At 53.1% G+C, this 20,043-nt stretch overlaps 1 protein-coding gene and 1 non-coding gene across 3 annotated transcripts in view; both read left to right on the forward strand.

Moving 5' to 3' along the window:
• The window catches only part of EMID1 (EMI domain containing 1), a 35,830-nt gene extending 17,139 nt beyond the window's left edge, over positions 1-18,691 (forward strand). Inside the window, exons 6-16 of one of the 2 annotated variants that reach the window (XM_090291849.1) lie at positions 1,611-1,731; positions 1,973-2,023; positions 2,094-2,183; positions 2,982-3,128; positions 4,339-4,428; positions 4,714-4,766; positions 5,213-5,275; positions 5,381-5,425; positions 8,944-8,988; positions 13,977-14,061; positions 18,498-18,691. In XM_090291849.1, coding sequence (XP_090147975.1) covers positions 1,611-1,731; positions 1,973-2,023; positions 2,094-2,183; positions 2,982-3,128; positions 4,339-4,428; positions 4,714-4,766; positions 5,213-5,275; positions 5,381-5,425; positions 8,944-8,988; positions 13,977-14,061; positions 18,498-18,622 — 915 coding nt within the window. In that variant the 3' untranslated portion in view covers positions 18,623-18,691. Of the gene's footprint in view, positions 1-1,610; positions 1,732-1,972; positions 2,024-2,093; positions 2,184-2,981; positions 3,129-4,338; positions 4,429-4,713; positions 4,767-5,212; positions 5,276-5,380; positions 5,426-8,943; positions 8,989-13,976; positions 14,062-14,958; positions 15,050-18,497 lie in introns of both variants that reach the window. The other variant, XM_090291848.1, reaches the window with a different exon arrangement.
• Positions 9,671-9,834, forward strand: LOC149996990 (U1 spliceosomal RNA). The gene has a single exon (XR_016507274.1). It is a non-coding gene; the product is annotated as a U1 spliceosomal RNA (small nuclear RNA).
• Positions 18,692-20,043: the final 1,352 nt, after the last annotated feature.

Below are 20,043 nucleotides of genomic sequence, written 5' to 3' on the forward strand. Positions count from 1 at the left end.
CCTGCACCCTGCGCCCAGCCCACTCAAGTGTTCCCACAACACCCGCGGGCAGGCGTACACCGCCCTCCCGTCAGTTCCCTTCCAGCTTTTTCGGCCTCCCCACCAGGGTGCCCCCCCCCCCAAGCCTGCTCACGGTCAGGCAGCCTGGGCTGCTCTTGTTCCGTAAGTCCCATGAAGCGCCCCCTACTTGCACCCCATTCCCATCCCAGCCAGCTATTTGTAGAAACCCCCAGAGCTCTCCTCTGGGCCCCACCTTGCCCTGTTATCTTCAGCCTTTATCCCCCACCTCCCATAGCACTGTCTTCCCAGTTTCAAAAGCTGATCATATATTGCACGTCTCAAATTATTTCAAGATAAAAAGGGTTTAACAATTAAAAAGTAAGACACTCGTGTTTTCAGAAACATGAAACACAAGGAACTGTGAAAAACCTCCCAGAAAACCTTTCGTAGCGGTCGCCTATGCCCCCAGAGAGAGCAACTGTTAATATTCAAGCATCTTCTCTTCCAGATTCTCTTAATGCGTGCACAGGCGGGTGCACTTCGTCTGCATGTCCTTTCCTCCCTTGTTCTTTCCTCTGGGAAGGAGATTAGATGTGAAGATGTTTACTGGAGTGTTAACTAGTCATAGGAAATTTGAAAACCAGAGAACAGGAGGAGCAAGAACAATTAGGGAGCGGGACGCACAGCGCAGTGTTAGGCAGTCATGAACACCCCTCCGTGATCTAACACGAAGCAAGGCCTCTGATATATCAAGTGGAAAATCCAGGCTTCTGAACAGCATGTACTAGAACCTCAGTTATGAGGTGTGGGAGCCCCCAGAGCCCCACACTGCTGCCCAAGCTCCCTCCCTGGAGAAGCTGACACAGCGGTAGCTCAGGCCCAGCTCATGTGGTTCTTAGGTCTGCCCCAGAGTTTCGGCTTTTCGCTGGGCCAGCCCACACAGCCCCTCCCCCGTCAGGGGACGTTTGGCCTCTTTACTCCTCAGTCAGTGGCTCAGGGGTCACTGCTGACCTTTGAGAGTCTGCCCCCCGCCCCTGCACACTACGTCCAAAGTGATTTTGTAAACATCTCATGGGGTTTCATGTCAGACTCTCCCAAACACCCCTTCAAATTCAGTAAAAATCCTTCCAGCCTGTGGTGCTTAACAGAACAAGAGAAGGTTCCCGTGATTTATGCAGGTGAGCATAAGGGAACAACGCACAGCCCAGAACGCACGGCGGCAGGCACAGGACTCAGCTTGGGTGGCGGTGGTGGTGTGTGATGGCTTTTCTACAACCAGTGGGATAATTTGTGCCGTTTGAAAACCACACACTGTTTTTTTCATTTCTTTTCTTGTCATTCTATTACAGTTGTCCCGATTTCCCCTCCTTGCTCTCCACCACCCTGCCCCCGGCTCCTATAGTCAGTCCCTGCCCCGTTGTCCATGTCCATGGGTCATTTATACGTACACGTTCCTTGACTAGACCACACTCACGTCTAATGAAGTTCTAGACCAAGCTGGGCTCTGCTGGCTCCGTGGGCCTCCTGGCCCCCACACCGGAGCCCCTCAGCTGGCCTGTCCCCGGTGAGGCCCTGGTACCCACCCCGTCTCTCCTCCTCTTCCTCCACAGGTGGCAGTGCTGACTGTCACTGAGCAGGCGGTGCCTCCAACCCCAGCTGCCCCTGAGGACCCTGCCCCAATCTGGGGCTCCCCAGCTGCCCAGGGCAGCCCTGGGGACGGAGGCCTCCGAGGTGAGTTGGCGGCCATTCCCTTGTGGGAGTGAGCAGGGAGAATGAGACCCCAGTCTCCACTCCGCTGCTGGCTCCCAGCTTGACCCCCTTGTGGGCCTGGGTCTTCCCAGCTCTCCAGGGGCCCCTGAGCACTGGAGTCCAGGGAGGCCCAGCAGGTCCTGCCCCCTCCTTCTCCGGCAGTAGAGCTGGGGACAGGGACTCTGGATGATACAGATTCCTGCCTCCCATCCCCCAACTCCAGGGCTACCGGGAGCCAGAGAAAACACGAGGGCCCCACTGCTCCCTCGAGATGGTAGGTGCTGGCTGGGGGGGCCAGGGTCAGGGCAGAAGCAAGGCCAGAGCTGATGAGATTTCTCCCCCAGACCGAGTTGGTGCCCGAGGGCTTCCTGGGCCCATTGGCCCCAAGGGAGACGCTGGCAGCCGGGGCCCAACAGGAATGAGGGGCCCACCAGGTGAGTGTCCATAGCACTACTCCCCAACTTTCCTGGCCACCCCCCCACAGGGGACCCAGGCTGGCTCTCCCTGCCCCAACCCTGACAGCTGGAGATGACCTGGGCCCCTTGCCCTTGCTTGTCTCCTGGCTCGCCACCCCTGCAAGGGTGCCCCACTTGCACTGGGCTCCCCGAAACCCTCTTTTGCATTTACTCGGCCCATGTTCTCTGGGAAGCTACTCCCAGCAGGCTCTGGGCTGGGCCCTGGGGTGGGTTCAGACCAGCCCATGCCCTCCTGGAGCTCCCAGATGGGTGGAAGGGCCTAGACAGCAGAGAAACAGCAGTGCCCACCCCTGTGACCAGGGCCCTTATGGGGGTGTCACAGGTATGGGAGCCCCAAGGAAGGAATCTCAGATGCAGCCTGGATAGGGTGGGGGTGCAGAGGGCTCCCCAGTGGGAGTGACATCTTAGGTGAGGCCTAAAGGATAACCTGAAGTGTACACCAGGCAATGCAAAGGGAGAACTCATAAAGGGAATAGCTCATGCAAAAGCCTGGAAGGGACCGAGGAGAACATTCTAAACACATTCTGAAAGTCAGCATTTACTAAGCATCAAGTGCCCATTGTCCTAAAGGCCCTAGGGAGGGCTGTGGTTTTGCTCCTAATAGACAGCCAGGAGAGTCAGCCAGGAATTGCCCTGCCTTGTGGCCTCCAGACCCTCTCCTGCCCGATGCCCCAGGCTGCCTTGTCCTGCCCCTTGCAGCTGCCCTGGGCCTCTCTGCCTTCTGAATACCCACCTATCCTCCTGGTTCTGTTGCAGGTCCACAGGGACCCCCAGGGAGCCCTGGCCAAGATGGAGCTATGGGCATCCCTGGAGAGAGGGGACCTCCAGGCCCACCAGGGCCTCCTGGACCTCCTGGCCCCCCAGCCCCCATGGGACCCCCCCACACCTGGATCTCTGAGCATGGTGAGTCCCTCAGGGTCCCAGCAGGTCTAGGTGGGGGTAGGATGAGGCTGGCGTAACCGTCACCACAGTGTTACTGCGGCCTACCAGGCAGCTGTGTATAGCTTGCCCTTGGTCAGTCACCCAGTCCTCCCATGGGTGCTGTTGTCCCCTCCTCTGTTTACTGATGAGGACAACTGAGGGCCAGAGAGGTGAGACCACACAGCTAGGGCGTCAGGGGCTGGCTTCAAACCCAGGCGGCCTCTGAGCCTGTTCCGGGAACCACCTAGCATCAGGCCCTCCCGCTGAGCCTCGGGGCTGGCCAGGATCCTGCCCTCAGAGCACAGGGAAGCTCAAGGCCCAGCAGCAGGCAGGGAGCCCTGCACCCCCAAGGCCACAACCCTGGCCCTGTGCTCAGGGAGGCCCCAGCCCCCTCCACCCAGCTAGGCCCTGACGTGCATCCTTCGCCTCCTCTCCAGCCCAGCCTACATGTGCGATGCCAGAGGTCAGAGCTTGGAGTGCCAGGCTCAGCCCCCGCTGTGCCACATGGGTGCGTGACCAGGCGCCATTCCCCCATTCATTCCATCTCATCATTCATTCCCCCTCTCCAAGCCTCAGTTTCTTCATCTGTGCAATGGGAACAATGACAGAGCCCTGTGACACTTATGCACAGAAGCCTGGCCCAAAGTAAGTGGTCAATAAGTGGTAGCCTTTATTATTTACAGTATTCCCTCACATATCATGGGTATTATGTTCTAGACCCCCCCCCCCCCGCGAAGTAGGAACCTTATATTTATTCTACACTCTTAAACCTATGTAACTTTAACAACATACATATATAGTACCGCAAAATCCCGCGATATAGTGAAAAATCCACGATAAATAATTAAGTACAATATTTTTAAAAATCCCGCGATATAGTGCGGCCGTGATAAGTGAACTGCGATATAGAGAGGGACTACTGTATTCCCATTTGACATGTACAGACTCAGCAAGGTGGAGAGTCTTACTGGATATCACCGCCTAGACTGTGGCAAGGTTGGAAGCCACGTCTCCCTGCCTTCTGGCCTGTGTGGCCCACTCTCACTACTCCCCAGCCTTGGAGCAGATGCCAAGTGGCCCCAGGGCAGTCAAAGCTGGCTTGGCACAGGTGGCAGGTGAAGACTGTGCCCCTCTCTGCCTAAGCATCACCCCACCCCCCAGCCCTGCCCACTCGTCATCTTTCCTCCTGCAGGGGACCCATTTCTGTCTAACACCTTCACAGAGACCAGCAGCCACTGGCCCCAGGGACCAGCTGGGCCCCCCGGCCCTCCAGGGCCAATGGGTAAGTTGAGTCCAGGTCTGGGGTAGGGGTGGGGTTTAGGGATGGCAGAGGGACTAGAGCTGTGGCTATCAGGAGGGAGCTGATAGTAGACTTCCTGCCATTGTGCTCTGTTTCGGTCCTGAGGATATCCTGTCTTTTTTTTTTTAATTGAATTTATTGGAGTGACGTTGATTACTAAAATTATATAGGTTCCAGGTGTACAATTCTATAGTACATCATCTGTATAGTGTATTGTGAGTTCACCACCTTGGGTCAAGTCTCCTAGGATATCCTGTCTTATTCCAGGTCCCCCCGGACCTCCTGGTCCCATGGGCATCCCTGGGAATCCTGGACATATAGTGAGTATTTCTCCAAGTCCTCCCACTCATCTGTCCATCCACCTGTTCACCCATCCATCAGCCATGCCTCTGTCTTTAGTTTCATTCATTCATTCAAGCATTTATGGAGCGCTGAATATGCAAACGACTTTCCCTAAAGCTTCTCATTCAATCCACTGAACAAGAAGCAGTGTTGTTATCACCTGAAGCCAAGAAAGGTAGAGATACTTGGCCTAGGGCTGTGGCCAGCACATGGCAACTTCTAGATCGAGGTGGGAACTGATTCCAGGGCCATTATTATGAACACTGAGCTGTATGAACTTCTCACTGGGTGCCTGTCATTGGATGAGTGAAGGGCCCAAAGGCCCAGGCCAAGCTGGAGCTCCCTCCCCGACCCCTCTGCCCCCCAGGTCCCTGTCCACTCTGCCCTGCCCCTCATAAGACTGAGGCCCCATCTTGTTCCTTAGGGACCCCCAGGCCCCACTGGACCCAAAGGAGCCTCTGGACACCCAGGAGAAAAGGGTGAGAGAGTGAGTACCGAGTTCGCCCCTGGGTGGAGGGTTCTGGGGAGGCTTGGGGATCCTTGGTCAGACATACCAACAGCTCACTCCATACCTCTCCTCCCACCCACACAGGGGCTGCGTGGAGAGCAAGGCCCGCAAGGCTCTGTGGGACAGCGGGTGAGTGACGCTGCCCACCCTGCAGCACCCTCTACCGGACCCCACAGGCAGACCCCTGCTCCGGCTCCATCCCCTGTGGCCAGAGCCCCTGACCCTCCCTGTCTGGTCCAGGAGGTACTCCATCTCCCCTCTCCCTCCCTGTCGCAGGTCCCCTGGCCGCCTCTTAGGGTCAAGCCGCCGCCATCCCGTAGGATCCGTGCCTGTTTCTCTTTTCCTCCATCTCTAGCTCTCTGACTCGCTGCACTTCTCTGCTTCCCCATCTCTCCAACTGCAGTTGTAGATTTATCTATTTCTCCCATTATTCTGGTCACTTTTTGCCTCATCTATTTCTAAGCTTTGTTGTTAGGTACATACACATTCAGGATTCTGTTGTCCTCTTGGCCCTTTTACCTTTATGAAATGAATATCTTCCTCTCTGGTAACACTCTTTGTCTTGAGTTCTACTTTGATTTTTAAAAAGCAGCCACATCAGCTTTCTTATGCTCAGTGTTTACAGGGTATATCTTTTCCAATCCTCTTAACTTGCAACCTATCTGTGTCTTTCTGTTTAAAGGATATCTCTTGTAAACAACACATACTTGAGTCTTGCTTTTTTTTCAAACAGTGTTACTGTTGAGTTCATTTATATTTAATAATATGTATAGTTATTGATATGGTTGGGCTTAAGTCAACTATCTTGCTGTTTGTTATCTGTTTACCCCAAATTCTTTATTTCTTTATCTCCTTCTACTAATAAATTGTTAAATACTTCTTGGTGTTATTTTTTTCACAGTTCTACAACTGTGTGAGTTACATCTCCTCTGTCTCGTGCTATTTTACTTCTGCATTTGTTAGAAACCCCACAATATATTCTTGTTGCTTTAAACAGTTGATTTTTAAAGAAGTTACGAAAACGAAGAGAAATAGTCTTTTACATCTACTTATGTATTTATCATTTGTAATACTCTTTATACCCTTCCTATGGGTCCAGATTTCCATCTGGTGTCATTTCTCTTCAGCCTAAAGAACGTCCTTTAACCTTTCTTCTCTGTGAATCTGTGGACAACAAATCCTCACTGCTTTTGTTTATCGAAAGCTATCTTTAATTTCCCTTAACTTAAAAAATAAAACAACATTTTATTTATTTATTTTTAGAGAGAGGGGAAGGGAAGGAGAAAGAGAGGGAGGGAAACATCAATGTGTGGCTGCCTTTCATGTGCCCCTAACCGGGGACCTGGCCCGCAACCCAGGCATGTGACCGGACTGGGAATCGAACCAGCGACCCATCAGTTCGCAGGCTGGCACTCAATCCACTGAGCCACACCAGCCAGGGCTCCCTTAACTTTTAAAAGATATTTTCACTGGATATAAAATGATAGGTTGGCATTTTTCTCCCCTTTTAGCACTTTCAAGGTGTTGTCCCATGGTCTTCTGGCTTACATAGACCATTACAATTCCTCATGAGCAAGTGGCTGTCATTCTTATTGTTCTCCTTTACATGTTTTTTTTGGCTTTAAAAATTTTCTCTTTACCCTTGATTTTTGATAGATTGGTCATGATGCAGTTGGGTGTAATTTTCTTTGTGTTCACTGAGATTCCTGGATCTGTAAAGTTGCTAGGCTTTTTGTTTTTGCTGGTTGTTTTGTTTAATTAAATTCTTTCCTTAGAGCATTATTTTGGGTTCATAGCAAAATTTAGCAAAAAGTACAGAGAATTCCCATGTATTTCTGTCCCCACACTTGCACGTTCTCCCCGACTGTTGACATCTTTCATACCACAGAGGTACATTTAGTACAATCGATGAGCCCACAGTGACATGTTAAGAGGGGCCCTATCGCTAAAGGGCGCTGGAATGGAAATACGTTCCTTTCCCTACGTGGACAGGTGGAGCCACCTAAAGTTGGGTCTTTCATTACCCCCAGGTCCATTAGGCTCTGACTAAGACCCCAGCACGTTAGGCTGAGATAAAATAGTTTCTCCTGAGAACAAGCCATGTTAAGAACAGAATGCTCTGGTATATTTCAGGATGGTTCCTCTTCCTCTCTCCCTGCTAAAAGCATGAGGGGGGTTTCCTCCAACACTCACTGTATGGAGCTAGTATTGCTCCTGGAGGTGAAACACACTAAAGTGTGGAGGCCTCCCCGAAGACGGGGCCTGGGGCCCCCCTGGAATTTTTAACTCTCAGAATTGTCCACACTGAGCCCCAGCAATTCATCAATTATGTTTAGGTTTTCTTATCCAGGCACTGGTTCTCCAGTGAGTGCTGCCTGTCTGTCTCTGTGTTTTGGGAGGCAGACGTTTGCCCTGTGCTCACGTCTCTGATGGCTCTAAAAAAAGAAGTGTTCATTTTTCAAGTTGTTCAGCTTTTTACTTGTAGCGACAGAATGGTGACTTCTAAGCTCTTTTTATCCTGGACTAGAAACTGGAAATTTGTTTTGTTTTGTTTTTAAATTTGGGGGAAAAAATTGATTAATGTTTATTTCAACATTTTTTTCTGTTCCTGTGCTCTTTTATCTCCTTCTGGGGCTCCAATTACACTTAATGTTCTCCCATGAGTTATTGAGGTTCTGTCCATCGTTTAAAATATCTTCCTACTGTCTACTTTAGTTGGAATTATTTCATTGACCTGTGTTCAAGTTAATTGATTCTGTCCTCAGTTATGGCCAATTTTCTGTTAATCCAAGGTAATGAATTTTTTATTTCAAGTATTATCATTTTCATTTCCAGGATTTCCATTTGATTATTTTATACAATTTTTACATCTCACCTGAAATTGGTCATCTCATCACCCATTGTATTAATTCCACTAGAGTCTTTACCATATTTATCACAGATAATTTAATCTGTGTCTGCTAAGCTCAGCATCTGGGTTGGCTATGGATCTGTTTCTGCTGGCTGATTTTTCTTCAGGTCACGTTTTCCGGTTTCTTCACAAGTCTAGTAATTTTTTTTATTGCATACTAGACAATATGGATAATACAGTGAAGAGAATGTTATATAGTGAAGGACTCTGTTATCTTCCTCTGAAGAGTGCTGACGTTTGGCCTGGGTTGTGGGTTGGACTCAGTTGTGTGACTTTGGGATGGACAGTTCATGGGCCATCCAAGAACTAAAGGGGGGTGTTTATGCAGATTTCATTCCCCTGCTTTCCATTACTTCCTCTCAATTTCCTCTTTCTTTGGCAGTCTCCATTCTCTGACTCTTCAGGCCAATAACTCTAAAGCTTTCTGCTTGAGCTGTTCTCTGGACAGAGTGGGCTGGGGTATACCCTTCAGAGGAAAAGCTATAAATATATGGATTTTACCCAGTGCAGTTTCCTTCTTTCAAAGGCCAAATATCCTCCTGTTTCTGGCTGCTCTTTATCACTTTCTGTTGCCTTCAAACAGTTATTTTTTTGCATTGCATCTCGTGTTAGTCCCGTACAAGCTACACTCTGTCTCTGCCTCTCTCAGTCTCTCGGCCTCCCCCAATATGTCTCTTTCCCTCCCTCCCTCCCTCCCTCCCTCTCTCATTGCTTCTGCCTCTATTTCTCCTTGCAGGGAGAACCTGGCCCCAAAGGAGATCCTGGTGAGAAGAGCCACTGGGTAAGCTCCAGCCCAGGACTCATTTTCCGCTTTCACCTCTTGCCCTGAGCACTGGGGAGATTATTTGGAGTGGGGCACCCCAGCCAAATCCCCTTGTACCTGGTCTCCCAGGGAGCAGCCTTGACAATTCTCTGCCCTAGCACCCGCCCTTGTTCTATCCCTCCCGACAGGGCAGGGCCAGCCTTATCCGCAGACCCCATGCTCTCTTGCCTCTGTCTTCACGTCCCTGTTTCCACCTACCCTCTGTGGCCCTCCTGGGCAGTTTGGGCCAACCCAGTCCAGACTGCATCCCTGCCTCCATAGGCCTCTCCAAGCAAGGGCTTTGGCTTCTGCTCCCCTGCCTACAGAAGAAAGGGAAGCATGAAAACTGCACACAGAAGGACGGGACAGGGGGCCTTAAAAAAGCCATGAAACACTGGAAGGGAGGCAGAGAGATGCTGAGGTACACAGGAGCCCATGCTAACGGTGTAGGGGACCTAGACACCATCAGACACACAGGAAATCCACGAAGCATCGAGAGGACTAGAAACTGTCATGTACATAATGTACATGGTAAATGAGTTCTTGAGACCTAGACTCCACTATGCCCAAAAGACCTATAATTAACAGGTCCTGGACACCATCACATACACTGGAGACCGAGGAGGAGTGGGACGGGACAACTAGAAACTGTTAGAGGCACATACTTACCTGGCAGGGGAGATGCCATGATCATGAAGGTGGCTTTCCCAGGGTGAGGCTCACCCATTGCCCTCCGGGTGTGCTGACCCCTGCGATTTTCCCAAACGTGGGAAACTCGATTGTGTCATTTGTGGTAGTGGTGGACTGCGTTTGCGCTCTCCCAAAAAAAGAAAAAAAAGAAGAAGAAACTGTTATAGGCACAGGAGAACCATGAAAAATGAGATGAGGGGATCTAGAATGCACCATACTCCAAGGAAGCCCATGAAGAATGGGAAGGTAGGCTTAGAAGCTGTCACATACACAGGAAACATAGAGTAAATGGGAAAGGGGACCTAGAAACCTTCACAATCATTGGAGATAGTTTCAGTTAATGACTTTCAGGGCCTAGAAATCTACCCACCCAAGAGACACACTGAGGGAGAACCAAAAGCCCCAAAATGCAGGGACTGGAAACCATCACTGATACAGGCGACATTGGAAAATGGACGGGGTAGGGGCAGACACGCCTACAGGAGAGACAACTGGGAAGCTCTTTGGGAGGCTGGTATTGTGCCTCCCTCCTCTTCCACCCCCTCCCTGGTGCAGTCTGGCTGGGACGTCCTACTTCCTGGCAGGCACTAGTTAGGGAGGACACCCAGCGCCTGCCTTGCCCTCTCTGCTCCTGATTGTGGGGTCAGCGATGGATACAGCCGTGGGAGTCCCCCACCCTGCACGAGTCCAACCCCATGTGTTTCCATGACTTCTGGGGCCCTGCTACCTTTCCGGCAAGCCTCTGCCAGCTCCTTGCTGCCATGCCACCTTGCCCTCTGCCGTACCCCCTGGGTGGCTCCAGAGCCTCTTAAGCATACTGCCAGCATTGGCATGAGCTGGGCTGGGGGTCAGGTAGACCCATGTGAACCCAGCCCTCTGCCTCCCCTCAGCTGCTTCACTGACCCATCCCAGCACCTTTTCCACCCAGCCCAGGAAAGGCGGGAGAGTGCGGTGAGGTCTGAATTAGGCTCAGCAGCCCCATCCCTGCATGGGGATCCTAGCAGGAGAACAGATACCTGAACCATCCCAGGTCAGGCCTCAAACTCAGGACCACCTGTGAGAGGGGCCCCCAAGAGGTAGCAGGGCCCATGCCCGTCCTCCTGCCTCCCCTTCCCACCTGCACTCTGCCGCTGCTTGCTGCCTGCCTGGGAGGGCGCCTGCTGGGCCGGGGGCTGCATGAGGGTTCGTAGTCTTGTGGAGTAGTTCTGTTGGGAGCAGGTGGGAATGAGGTGCAGTGTGGGGAAGGGCCCTGAAGACTCCTATACACGTTCTACCTAAAAACCCCACTTAGCCAAGCTTGTTGAGCCACTGATCCCGCTGTGGCTCAGCAGTGCCACCCAGTGGCCATGGGCGTACACTGCAGGCACTGCCAGGGCGTGACTGAGCTGAACCAGTCCATCTAGAAGAACAAAGCTCATCTCCGCAGAGCAAATTGTTGGCAGAGCTGGAACTAAAGCCCAGGCTTTCAGCTCCCAGGACTCCAGGAACCAGCTCACATTCCCCCAAGCACCTCCTTGGTAGGTGCCAGGCTCCAGGCTAGGCACTGAAGACATAGATGTGATTTGGACGCAGCTACCACCCTCAGGGTCGTCACTGTGTGGGGTGGGGTGGGGTGGGGAACAGACTAGTAACCAGCAGCAACAGGACAGGGGAAGCTCTGCTGTGATGGGAGAGGAGTTAGCATCCTCCTCATCCTCCTCATGGAAACCCATGCTGGGGCCTGGGAGATACATTAACCAGGTAAAGGGTGTTCAGGCAGAGGTGCAGGACCATCATGTTCAAGTACTTGGAGGTGCAGAGTGTGACAGGTAAGGGGTGAGACAGAGGTCAAAGGCTTTCATGACTTAGGAGGCTATGTTGAGGAATTTGAACTTTGTTCTAACAGGCAGTGGGGAGTCATTGTCATAGTTCTGAGCCCCGAAGTGATGTGGTCAGATCTTTGTTTGCAGAAGCTCCCTCTATTGCTGTGTGCAGAGGTGGTGGGAAAAACAGAAAGAGACTAGGTAAAAGGCTGTCACGGTCGTCCTGGTAAATGGCTGTCGCGGTCATCCTGGCAAAAGACTGTGGGGGCTGGAACTGGGAGTGGGGACAGTGAAGGTGGACACATGTCAATGGAGCTAAGAGGCACATGGGTGCTAGTTTGGCTGTGAGGGGGGATGAGAAGTTAAGGGAGACGCCATTGGAAAGGCAAGTCAGGAGAAGCAGGCCTGCTGAGTTTTGTCCGTGAAAAATGGGAGGTGTCTATATTATGGCCCAGTGGGGGTGTCCAACAGGCCCTGGAGGGAGGGACTGGGGTGTCATCAGTGCAAACAACAATCCCCCCTTCTGGGGAGGGATTCAAATAGCAGAATCTTTTTTTACATTTTTCCTCAAGACTTTTATTTTGAAAAATTTCAAATATGCAGAAATGTTGATACAATTAATATTATCCTTCCCTTCCTCTAGACTGGCCAATTACTATTTTACAATATTTGCTCTATCTTTCTCTCTTTATATGTTTACAGACCTTTTTTCCCTAATCCGTTGGAGAATAAGTTTCAAACTTCATCCCCATGTCCCCTAACACATCAGTATGTATCTCAAAAGACTATGGACATTCTCTCAAAGAGCCACTATACCACTGTCACACCTAAGAAAGCTGACATTAATAAAGTGAAATGATGCCATTTAATACATAACATATACAAATTTTATCAGAGGTCCCAAACTGCCTTTTATAGCTTTTTTAAAAATTTCTAATCAAGATGTATGCGTTATATTTGGTTGTCACACCTCTAGTCTCTTTTACTCTAGAATAGGCCTCCTTGCCCTTCTTTTCTTTCTCTTGACTTTGTCTTTCTGTGAATGACCCACCATCTAGATTTGTCTGATTGCTTCCTGGCGATGAGATGCAGGTTAAGCTCTTGGCAGGAGCACTTAGGGGGGACGTGGTGCCCTCTTACTGCGTCTCATAGGAGGCTCAGGATTTCAGCTTGTCCCACTGTCCGTGCCGGGAGTGGTTTCCTATAAGTTCCAAAGGTCATTCATTTTCAGCTGCTCCTCCTGCAATACTTGAAGAGGGATTACTTTGGTGTACAGCCCATGGTGACCCTGTGACTATTCCCCAGGCTACAATGACCAGTCAGTGACCTAAAGGCAGCTCAATCCATGTGATGTGGACAGGACTCCTGGATCGTAATAGACAGTCACAGCAAGACCACAATGGGCTCACGAATGCGTTGGCAGGCTCTTGGTTGTTAGATATTTCGGAGGGAGCAGCTCATTGAAAGGGGCTGGATTGTAAATATAGCAATATGCATTTTACACATCATCCCTTCACTTACTCCATACTGAGTAAAGGACATCGAGAGAGACTTCTGGTTGTGTCAGGGCTGGAATAGCTACCTGCTTTCCCAGTGCTGTGTCGGAATGTAGACGTCTACAACCCAGAGCTAGCTTAAGTCTGGACTAGGAAAGGAGGAGTGAGGGAGCATGAGTTTAGGCAAGACCGTGGACCCCATGCTGGGGTAGGAAAGGACAGACAGATTGGGAGCAAGTGAAACCGAGTGCCAGCTGGTGGTCTCTGGCATGAGCCCCGGGCAGCAGCTGGCACTGCTTGGGAGTGAGGAGCCCCAGATCAGGGGGACCAAGGAGGAAGGTGGCTTTGCGGACCTACTGCCCCATCCCTGGGCCTGGGGGCTAGAGATGCTGCTGAGACGAGAGAGTGGGGCTGGGGGCTGGGCTCCAGGACCAGCAGAATATGGACCTGGAGTAGTCAGAGCCTAGGAGGGTTGGGCCCAAAGTGAGAAGGCCTGGGGAGGGGGCACCAGGGTCAGAACCTCAACTTCGCTAGCATTTTAAATACAGCTTCCCAACACCAGGACCACTCAAACATATTCTCATTTTACTTGTATATATTCACTTTGAGGTGAATGGAAAGAATATTAGTAAGTAGCCTGCTCCCACTGATGGAGGTAGACACCAAGTGTGTCATGATGGGGCAGGGCACGTCCCATGGCAGGTTCCATGACCTGCTCAGGGGCAGCAGGCTTTACAAGGGTGTGGGGAGAAAACAGCCAGCTGGGATCCATCAGGACTTATTGACGGGGCTGCTTCTGCCTGCTTTGTCCCCCTCCCGTCCTTTCCTGATCTTGTCCCGGCTGTCCATGGGCCCTGGGCTGTGGCAGGTGGTGCAGGCTGCAGGTGCATGAACAGGGTGGGGCATGGGCCACCAACAGGCTTTGCAGGGCCCCCTCCCCTGCCCCCTTCACGGCTGCATCTGTCTCTTTCCTCCGCAGGGGGAGGGGTTGCACCAACTACGCGAGGCTTTGAAGATTTTAGCTGAGAGGGTTTTAATCTTGGAAACAATGATTGGGCTCTATGGTGAGTAGAGACAGACAGACGGACAGACAGCCCAGCCCCTGCCCACTAGACTTCCCCAGGCCCTCCAGGGTGGAGCTGCCTGAGCCCAGTCATGAGGCTGGAGAAGCTAAGACCACTTACCCCTTAATGACTGGGTCCCTACTCTACAGGTGAAGGGGGCCTTAGAAACCAGGGCCCCCACCTCTGTGGTCAGACCTGGGCTTCCAGACGTTGTGGGTAATGTGGTTTCCAGGCCTGCAGGGGAAACCAGAGGCAACAGATTTCAAATTTGGAAGAAATTATGTGCAATGAAGCCCAACTCCTGACCAGCAGGGGATTGTGGGTAACGGAGCCAGAATTAAACAGTGCAAGAGGATTACGGGTAATGGATCCAGACGTCAATCAGGCTTCAGCTCTAGAGAAACTGTGGGTAACCAAGCCAGTCTCCAGGCCCAGAGGAACAGCAGGTTATGGAGCTGGACTCCAGAAATGCAGGGGACTGTGAGTGACAGAGTCAGGTTCAGGCCCTAGGGGACTCTGGGTAATGTACTGCCTCACCAATTCTGACCTTCCCTCACCCATAAGTCCCCAGAGGCTCTCAGGACAGGCCTCCCTGGCCTCAGATATCCCCCTGACAGTTTCAGTTTCCCCTGTGGTCCTCCTAGCCTGCCGTGAGGGTCTAATTAGGGGCCTGAGACAGCTAGACCCTCACCCTAGGAATTCATCCATCAGTTCTCTACCCATCACCCCTCTGGTCACTTGAGGATCCAGGCAAGCCCTGTCTCTGCTTAGAAGGGGAGATCAAGGTCTCAATAGACTCATACCTAGGCTCTTGGCCCATACACCCCACCCTTGGCTCCCCGGCCCAGCCCTCGGAGGCCGGACTCGCACCGTCTGCTCTTCTCGATCTCCCATCAGGCTCCTAGCTTACAGAGCTTCCTGCAGCAGCAGGCTCAGCTGGAGCTCCTGGCCAGACGGGTCACCCTGCTGGAAGCCATCATCTGGCCAGGTAACGGCAGGGTGGGCAGGCAGGGGCAGCCCCTTCCAGGAAGGGCATGGAAAGGGCCTGGGGTCACAGAAGGAGACTCCCAATGCTGGATCCAGGCCAGCAGACACTCATTCTTTAGCCCTTTCATCCAGCTAGCAGATGCTGCCTGGCACAGAGAAGGTTCTGGTAACTAGTTCTTGAATGAATAAGCACCTGCTCTGTGCCAGGCATCTTGCTGACACAGGTGCCAACAGATAAGATAGACAGTCCTCTCATGGAGTTTAGTCTGTGGGGGTATAGGGGGAGCCCTGAAACTGGCAATTAAATTGAAGGTGAGGAGTAACGCAGTGGAGTACAGGCATCTATGAAAGCACAGAAGTGCCCCCAACCAGGCTGGGGTGGTGCATTGGGGAGGGCATCTCAGGGAGGGCTTCCTGGAGGTGGTGTTGGCTAAGTAGAGCCCTGAAGAGCAAGGATCAGGGGCAAATAAACAGGCAGTGGAACAGCATGGGCAAAGGCCAAGAAGCCAGATATAGCCAAGAGGGTTTGTTCTGTGAGACTGCTGAGGAGTGAATGCTTTGGCTGCAGGATCTGCCAGGGTCCAATTTGAGAAGGTCCTTGAAGGCAGATCAGGGAGGCACAGAAGGAGGTTAGACACCAAGTGGGCATTTGCCCTCCCTGTGCCTGGCTTATCAAGATAGGGCTAAAGAGGTCTCTCCCCTGTGCTGACCCTGGAGAGAGGCAGGGGTTGACTGCCCTCAGGGCTGGGCCCCACTCTGTATCTACCTGCTAAGAGGCCCAGACAGCCTCCCTTTTCTGCTCCATCTCACAACCCAGCCCTAGTACATCAGTGCACACAGGTCTCAGGCATCATGACCAACCTCCCATCTATTTTACACATGAGGGGACTGATGCCCCCAAGCAAAAGAGGGCTAAGGTTAGAGCCAAGCCTCCATCATTCAGCAAAACTACTGAATGCCAGGTCTGGGCAGGCACTTAGCAGATCCCAACGGTACTTGCCTTGGGGAGCTGCCCATCGAGTGGCAGTGGACCCTCAGTATTTATAGAGGCGAGGGTCATGGGGTACAGGAGCACCAAAAGACGTGGGTAAGGAAGAGTCCCTTCTCACTGGAGGGTAACGGGGTGGGGGGGGTGGGGGCTTCCTGGCAGTTGGGACACTTGTGTTAGGCCCTGGAATATCCCAACAAGTGAGCCAGGAGGAGAAAGCGGGCAGGGCATCCTTCACAGAGTCCCACATGGGCACAGGCCTGGAGATTGGGAGGTGTGTGTGTGGTCTGCTTCCAAAGGTCCTCTTACCATACCACATGGCTTTTCTAACTTCCAGAAGCATAACTGACCATCTCCTAGACCTCCTTCCCTCTCACAGGGGAGGGGCCAAGGACCTACTCCCAGGCTCTCAGCACCTTTTCAGGCATCCCCCACCTCCCGTCTCAGGAAGATTCTGGCAGGAGTCAGAAGGGACACACTGTGGCCTGGGATCTCTACCCCACCCTCCCTCAGCGAGCTCTGTCCCCAGCAGCCCAGGGAGGACGTGCTGGTTACTTAGGAAGGCCCAAGCCCACTCTCTGTGGCCACGAGCCAGCTCTGGTCGTGGGCTGGAAAGGGGTGGTGTCAGAGGAGGGGAGCAGAGAAGACAGAACCGTCCCTACTGGCCCATCATGCACAGCAGGTGCTAACTAAAGACCCAGCTGGGACTCACGTTTAGGATATAATCAGTAGTGACAGTAGTACCAGCTGTCACACATCCAGCCCACCTGGGCTGGGGGATTTACAATGATCCCTTCCAGTCCTTACAAGTTTGCTAGGTGGGTGATACCACGCCCATTTCACAGATGCAGAGACTCCCTCGGGGCCATAGGGACAGTAGTGCTAAGATCAGGGGTCTGCCTTCGGTCTGTCCTGGCTCTTTTGGCTCCATCAGCGAAGGTTCACTGACACCTCCACTTCACTAGGCCCTGAAATTGTGTCAGAACAGCATCTTGTGACCAAACTCACAGAGACCAGACCTTCAGGAGACCTGGGCCAAAAGCTCACCATCCTAGTGACCATATAATCCAACATGTACTATGAATACCACTTTGCACTCCTGGTCACATTAAAACACAGCAAGGGTGTGACAACAGGAATGTTGGCCCACATTCCAGAGGAGGCTCAAAGGTCTGTGACTGCCCGAGGCCACAGAACGGGAATGTGGTGCGGCCAGGACGGGAGCCTGAGCTCTGTGCTACCAGCTTCCTGCACGCCCTAATGTAGGGCACGAACTGTCCCTTGACTGTGAGGGCACATGCTTATTTGCCCCAGGGTCCCCAAATCTCAGCCCAGAGGTGCATGGGAGGCTGGGGCACCCGTTAGGGTTGTGAGGGTGTAGCCCACTCTCCTGGCAGTGCCCTCAGCAGGAAGCTGGTGCTCGCATAGGCCAAGTGTCTGTCCTGTGAGCAGTGTCTGAAGGCTAGTCCAGGTCTCCATCTGGGACTTTGCCTGGAGCGTTGCTCTCCCCCCTAGAAAAACAGCCCATCCTTCCAACCTGCCCGGCCTGCTCATTTAGCTTTGAGAGGGCCTGAGGTGATTCACAGAAGGCTCCCTAGAGGAGGTAAGTCCTGCTCTGGGTTTTGTAGGATGAGCAGGAGTTTTTTGGTTTTTTTAGGTGGCAAGAATGCCAATTACAGTCATACCTTGGCACTCGTTGGCTTCAGAACTCATCAGACCTTGTACTTGTCCCATTTTGAAGAGAAAAAAATGTTTCATCACTCATCGCTTGCTCAGTACTCACCGGTTTCAGCACTCGTCACGAGTTCCAGAATAAATTAATGAGTACTGCGGTACCGCTGTACTGGCTTCACTCTTGGAGTCTAGCTTGTTTCCCGGTTGGGGCAAATCTCACCAAAGCCCAATTGGAACTGACTTCAGTAATTCCAGGAGTTGGCCAGGACCTCAGAGTCTATCTGGAACTGTCCCCCGGTTTTAGAGGTGAGACAGCTGAGGCCCTGACGGAGTTGCACAGCCAGAGTAAGTAGGTCAGTGGCAGAGCCTGGCCTTGCTGAACCCTTTCCCGGCGCAAGTGGCCTAATCTGAGAGAGGGAGGGGGAGGCCGTTCCTTGGTCTTAGTTTACCCAGCTGAGAAATAGGGAGGATTCAAGGCACACCTTCACCCCAAAATGCAGAAAAGGAAAAAAGTTCTGTATTTTTTATGGAGCACTTACTACACACTGCGCCACTGACAGAAAATCAAAGAGTGCGCTCACTGGGTTGAAGCTGACAGTTCCTTGACTGGGGGATACTAACCAGTTCGCAGACCCCCTTTTTTCCCCACAGCTCTGCCCCCTGGATGCCAGGACAGAGCACACTTGGCAGAGTGCCCAACCCTCCCACCCCACCCCCGGAGGGCCAAGGGGAGGTGGGTACCTCACATAGACCTCACTAACCCAGCCTCTCTCCTTCCCTCCGGCAGAACCAGAGGGGTCAGGGGCAGACCCTGCCGGTGCAGGCACGCCCAGCCTCCTTCGGGGCAAGAGGGAAGGACACACAACCAACTACCGGATCGTGGCCCCCAGGAGCCGCAACGAGAGAGGCTGAGGGTGGTGGCGGCCCCTTGGGGTGGGCCAGGCCAGGCTTCCCTTCCCAGCCTGGACTCAGCCAGCTGCCTCCAGGGACCGCCCGTCCCTATTTATTAATGTCCTCAGGGTCCCTCCACCTCCTAGGCCTTTGGGTATGGCACCCCAGCCCCGTCTGCCTCATATGAGGCTGAGCAGGGACTGGGGCCTGAGAGGGAGATGGCCCAGGCGGGAGGTGAGGCCTTGCTGGGGGCCCTGGGCCTGTTCTGATGCAGGCCTGCAGGGAGGGGGTGGCAGGTTCAGGGTTTCTGTCTTCCATCAGCCGGGGCATCCAGGCCTGCAGGCTCCGAGGGAGCTGGAGCCCCGCCCAGCTCTCAGCACACGCAGGGATGATGCGGGAGGGCAGTCTCACTTCCCTTCCTCCCTGTGAAACCTCAAAGGAGCCCACCCTCGCCCTCCTCTCGTTTTCGGGTGCTGGGTTCCCAACCCTGAGGTCAAGCTGCCTGAGCTGACAGGGTGTGTGGATTCCTTGCCTTTGCTCTGTCCTGAGTCCCCAGCACTCCCATGTCCCAGGTGAGGGGTGGGGGCGTGGAAAGGGAGGAGCCACCTGCTCCCACAAAGCTTTTGGCAGACACCAGGAGGTAGGTGTCTACTGGCCAATAAAGGCCCCCAGCCCAATTCCCCACCTGTCCTGGTCTGTGTGTGCTTCCATAGGGGGGTGGGGGGGGCAACAGGGCATGGCCAGGGGTCTCTTTCCTTTCCTCAGTGGCCTTCACTGCGGGCCTGCAAAGATTTGAGGCTGGCCTTCACAAGGCTAAAGGGCCAGGGCTGTCTAGCCATCACCTGAGCAGCTGGGTCAAGGGGGCCAGGTGAGCAGGACAGCGGCTTAGGCCACCTCCCGCCCATGTATTTAGCAACGGCTGTGGCTTCTGAGGGGCCAGGGGAGCAAGGAGCTTCTCCTGAGCCTGTTTGCTCAACTGAAATGAAACTGAAGGCGTGGCCCTCAGATTTCCCAGTCTGTTTCTCGTCCCCAGCTGACAACCAAAATAAGGGTCCTTCTCCAGGTAGCCAGAGTGTACACTGCTCCGGGACATGCAGCTCCCAGCCCTATCCACTGCCCTCTGAGCTCTGTCTGCACCTCCCCTCCCTGGGAAGGGACAGGACTGGGGGCGGGGGGGAGGACAGATGTGTGTGTGTTGCTGTTTCAAGGCGGAGGAAGTCTCCTCACAGCACCCCCACCCCACCCATCGCTTCCTGCCCATGCGGCCCCACAGTGCAGCCACCAGCCTCCTTCCTAGCCTGCTCTGCGCCGGGCCTGAGACTGGCTGAACTGGCCTGTCCAGCAGGGACACTGAGGGCCCTGGGCAGTGAAGGGATGGTATTCCTGGGGAAGCAGGGGAGGCCTCCTGGAGGGCAGCCCCTGTATAGGCTGAGACCGGAGGA

The sequence above is a fragment of the Furipterus horrens genome, unplaced genomic scaffold, assembly GCF_987537825.1.
Source record: "Furipterus horrens unplaced genomic scaffold, mFurHor1.1.pri manual_scaffold_11, whole genome shotgun sequence".
NCBI lineage: Eukaryota > Metazoa > Chordata > Mammalia > Chiroptera > Furipteridae > Furipterus > Furipterus horrens.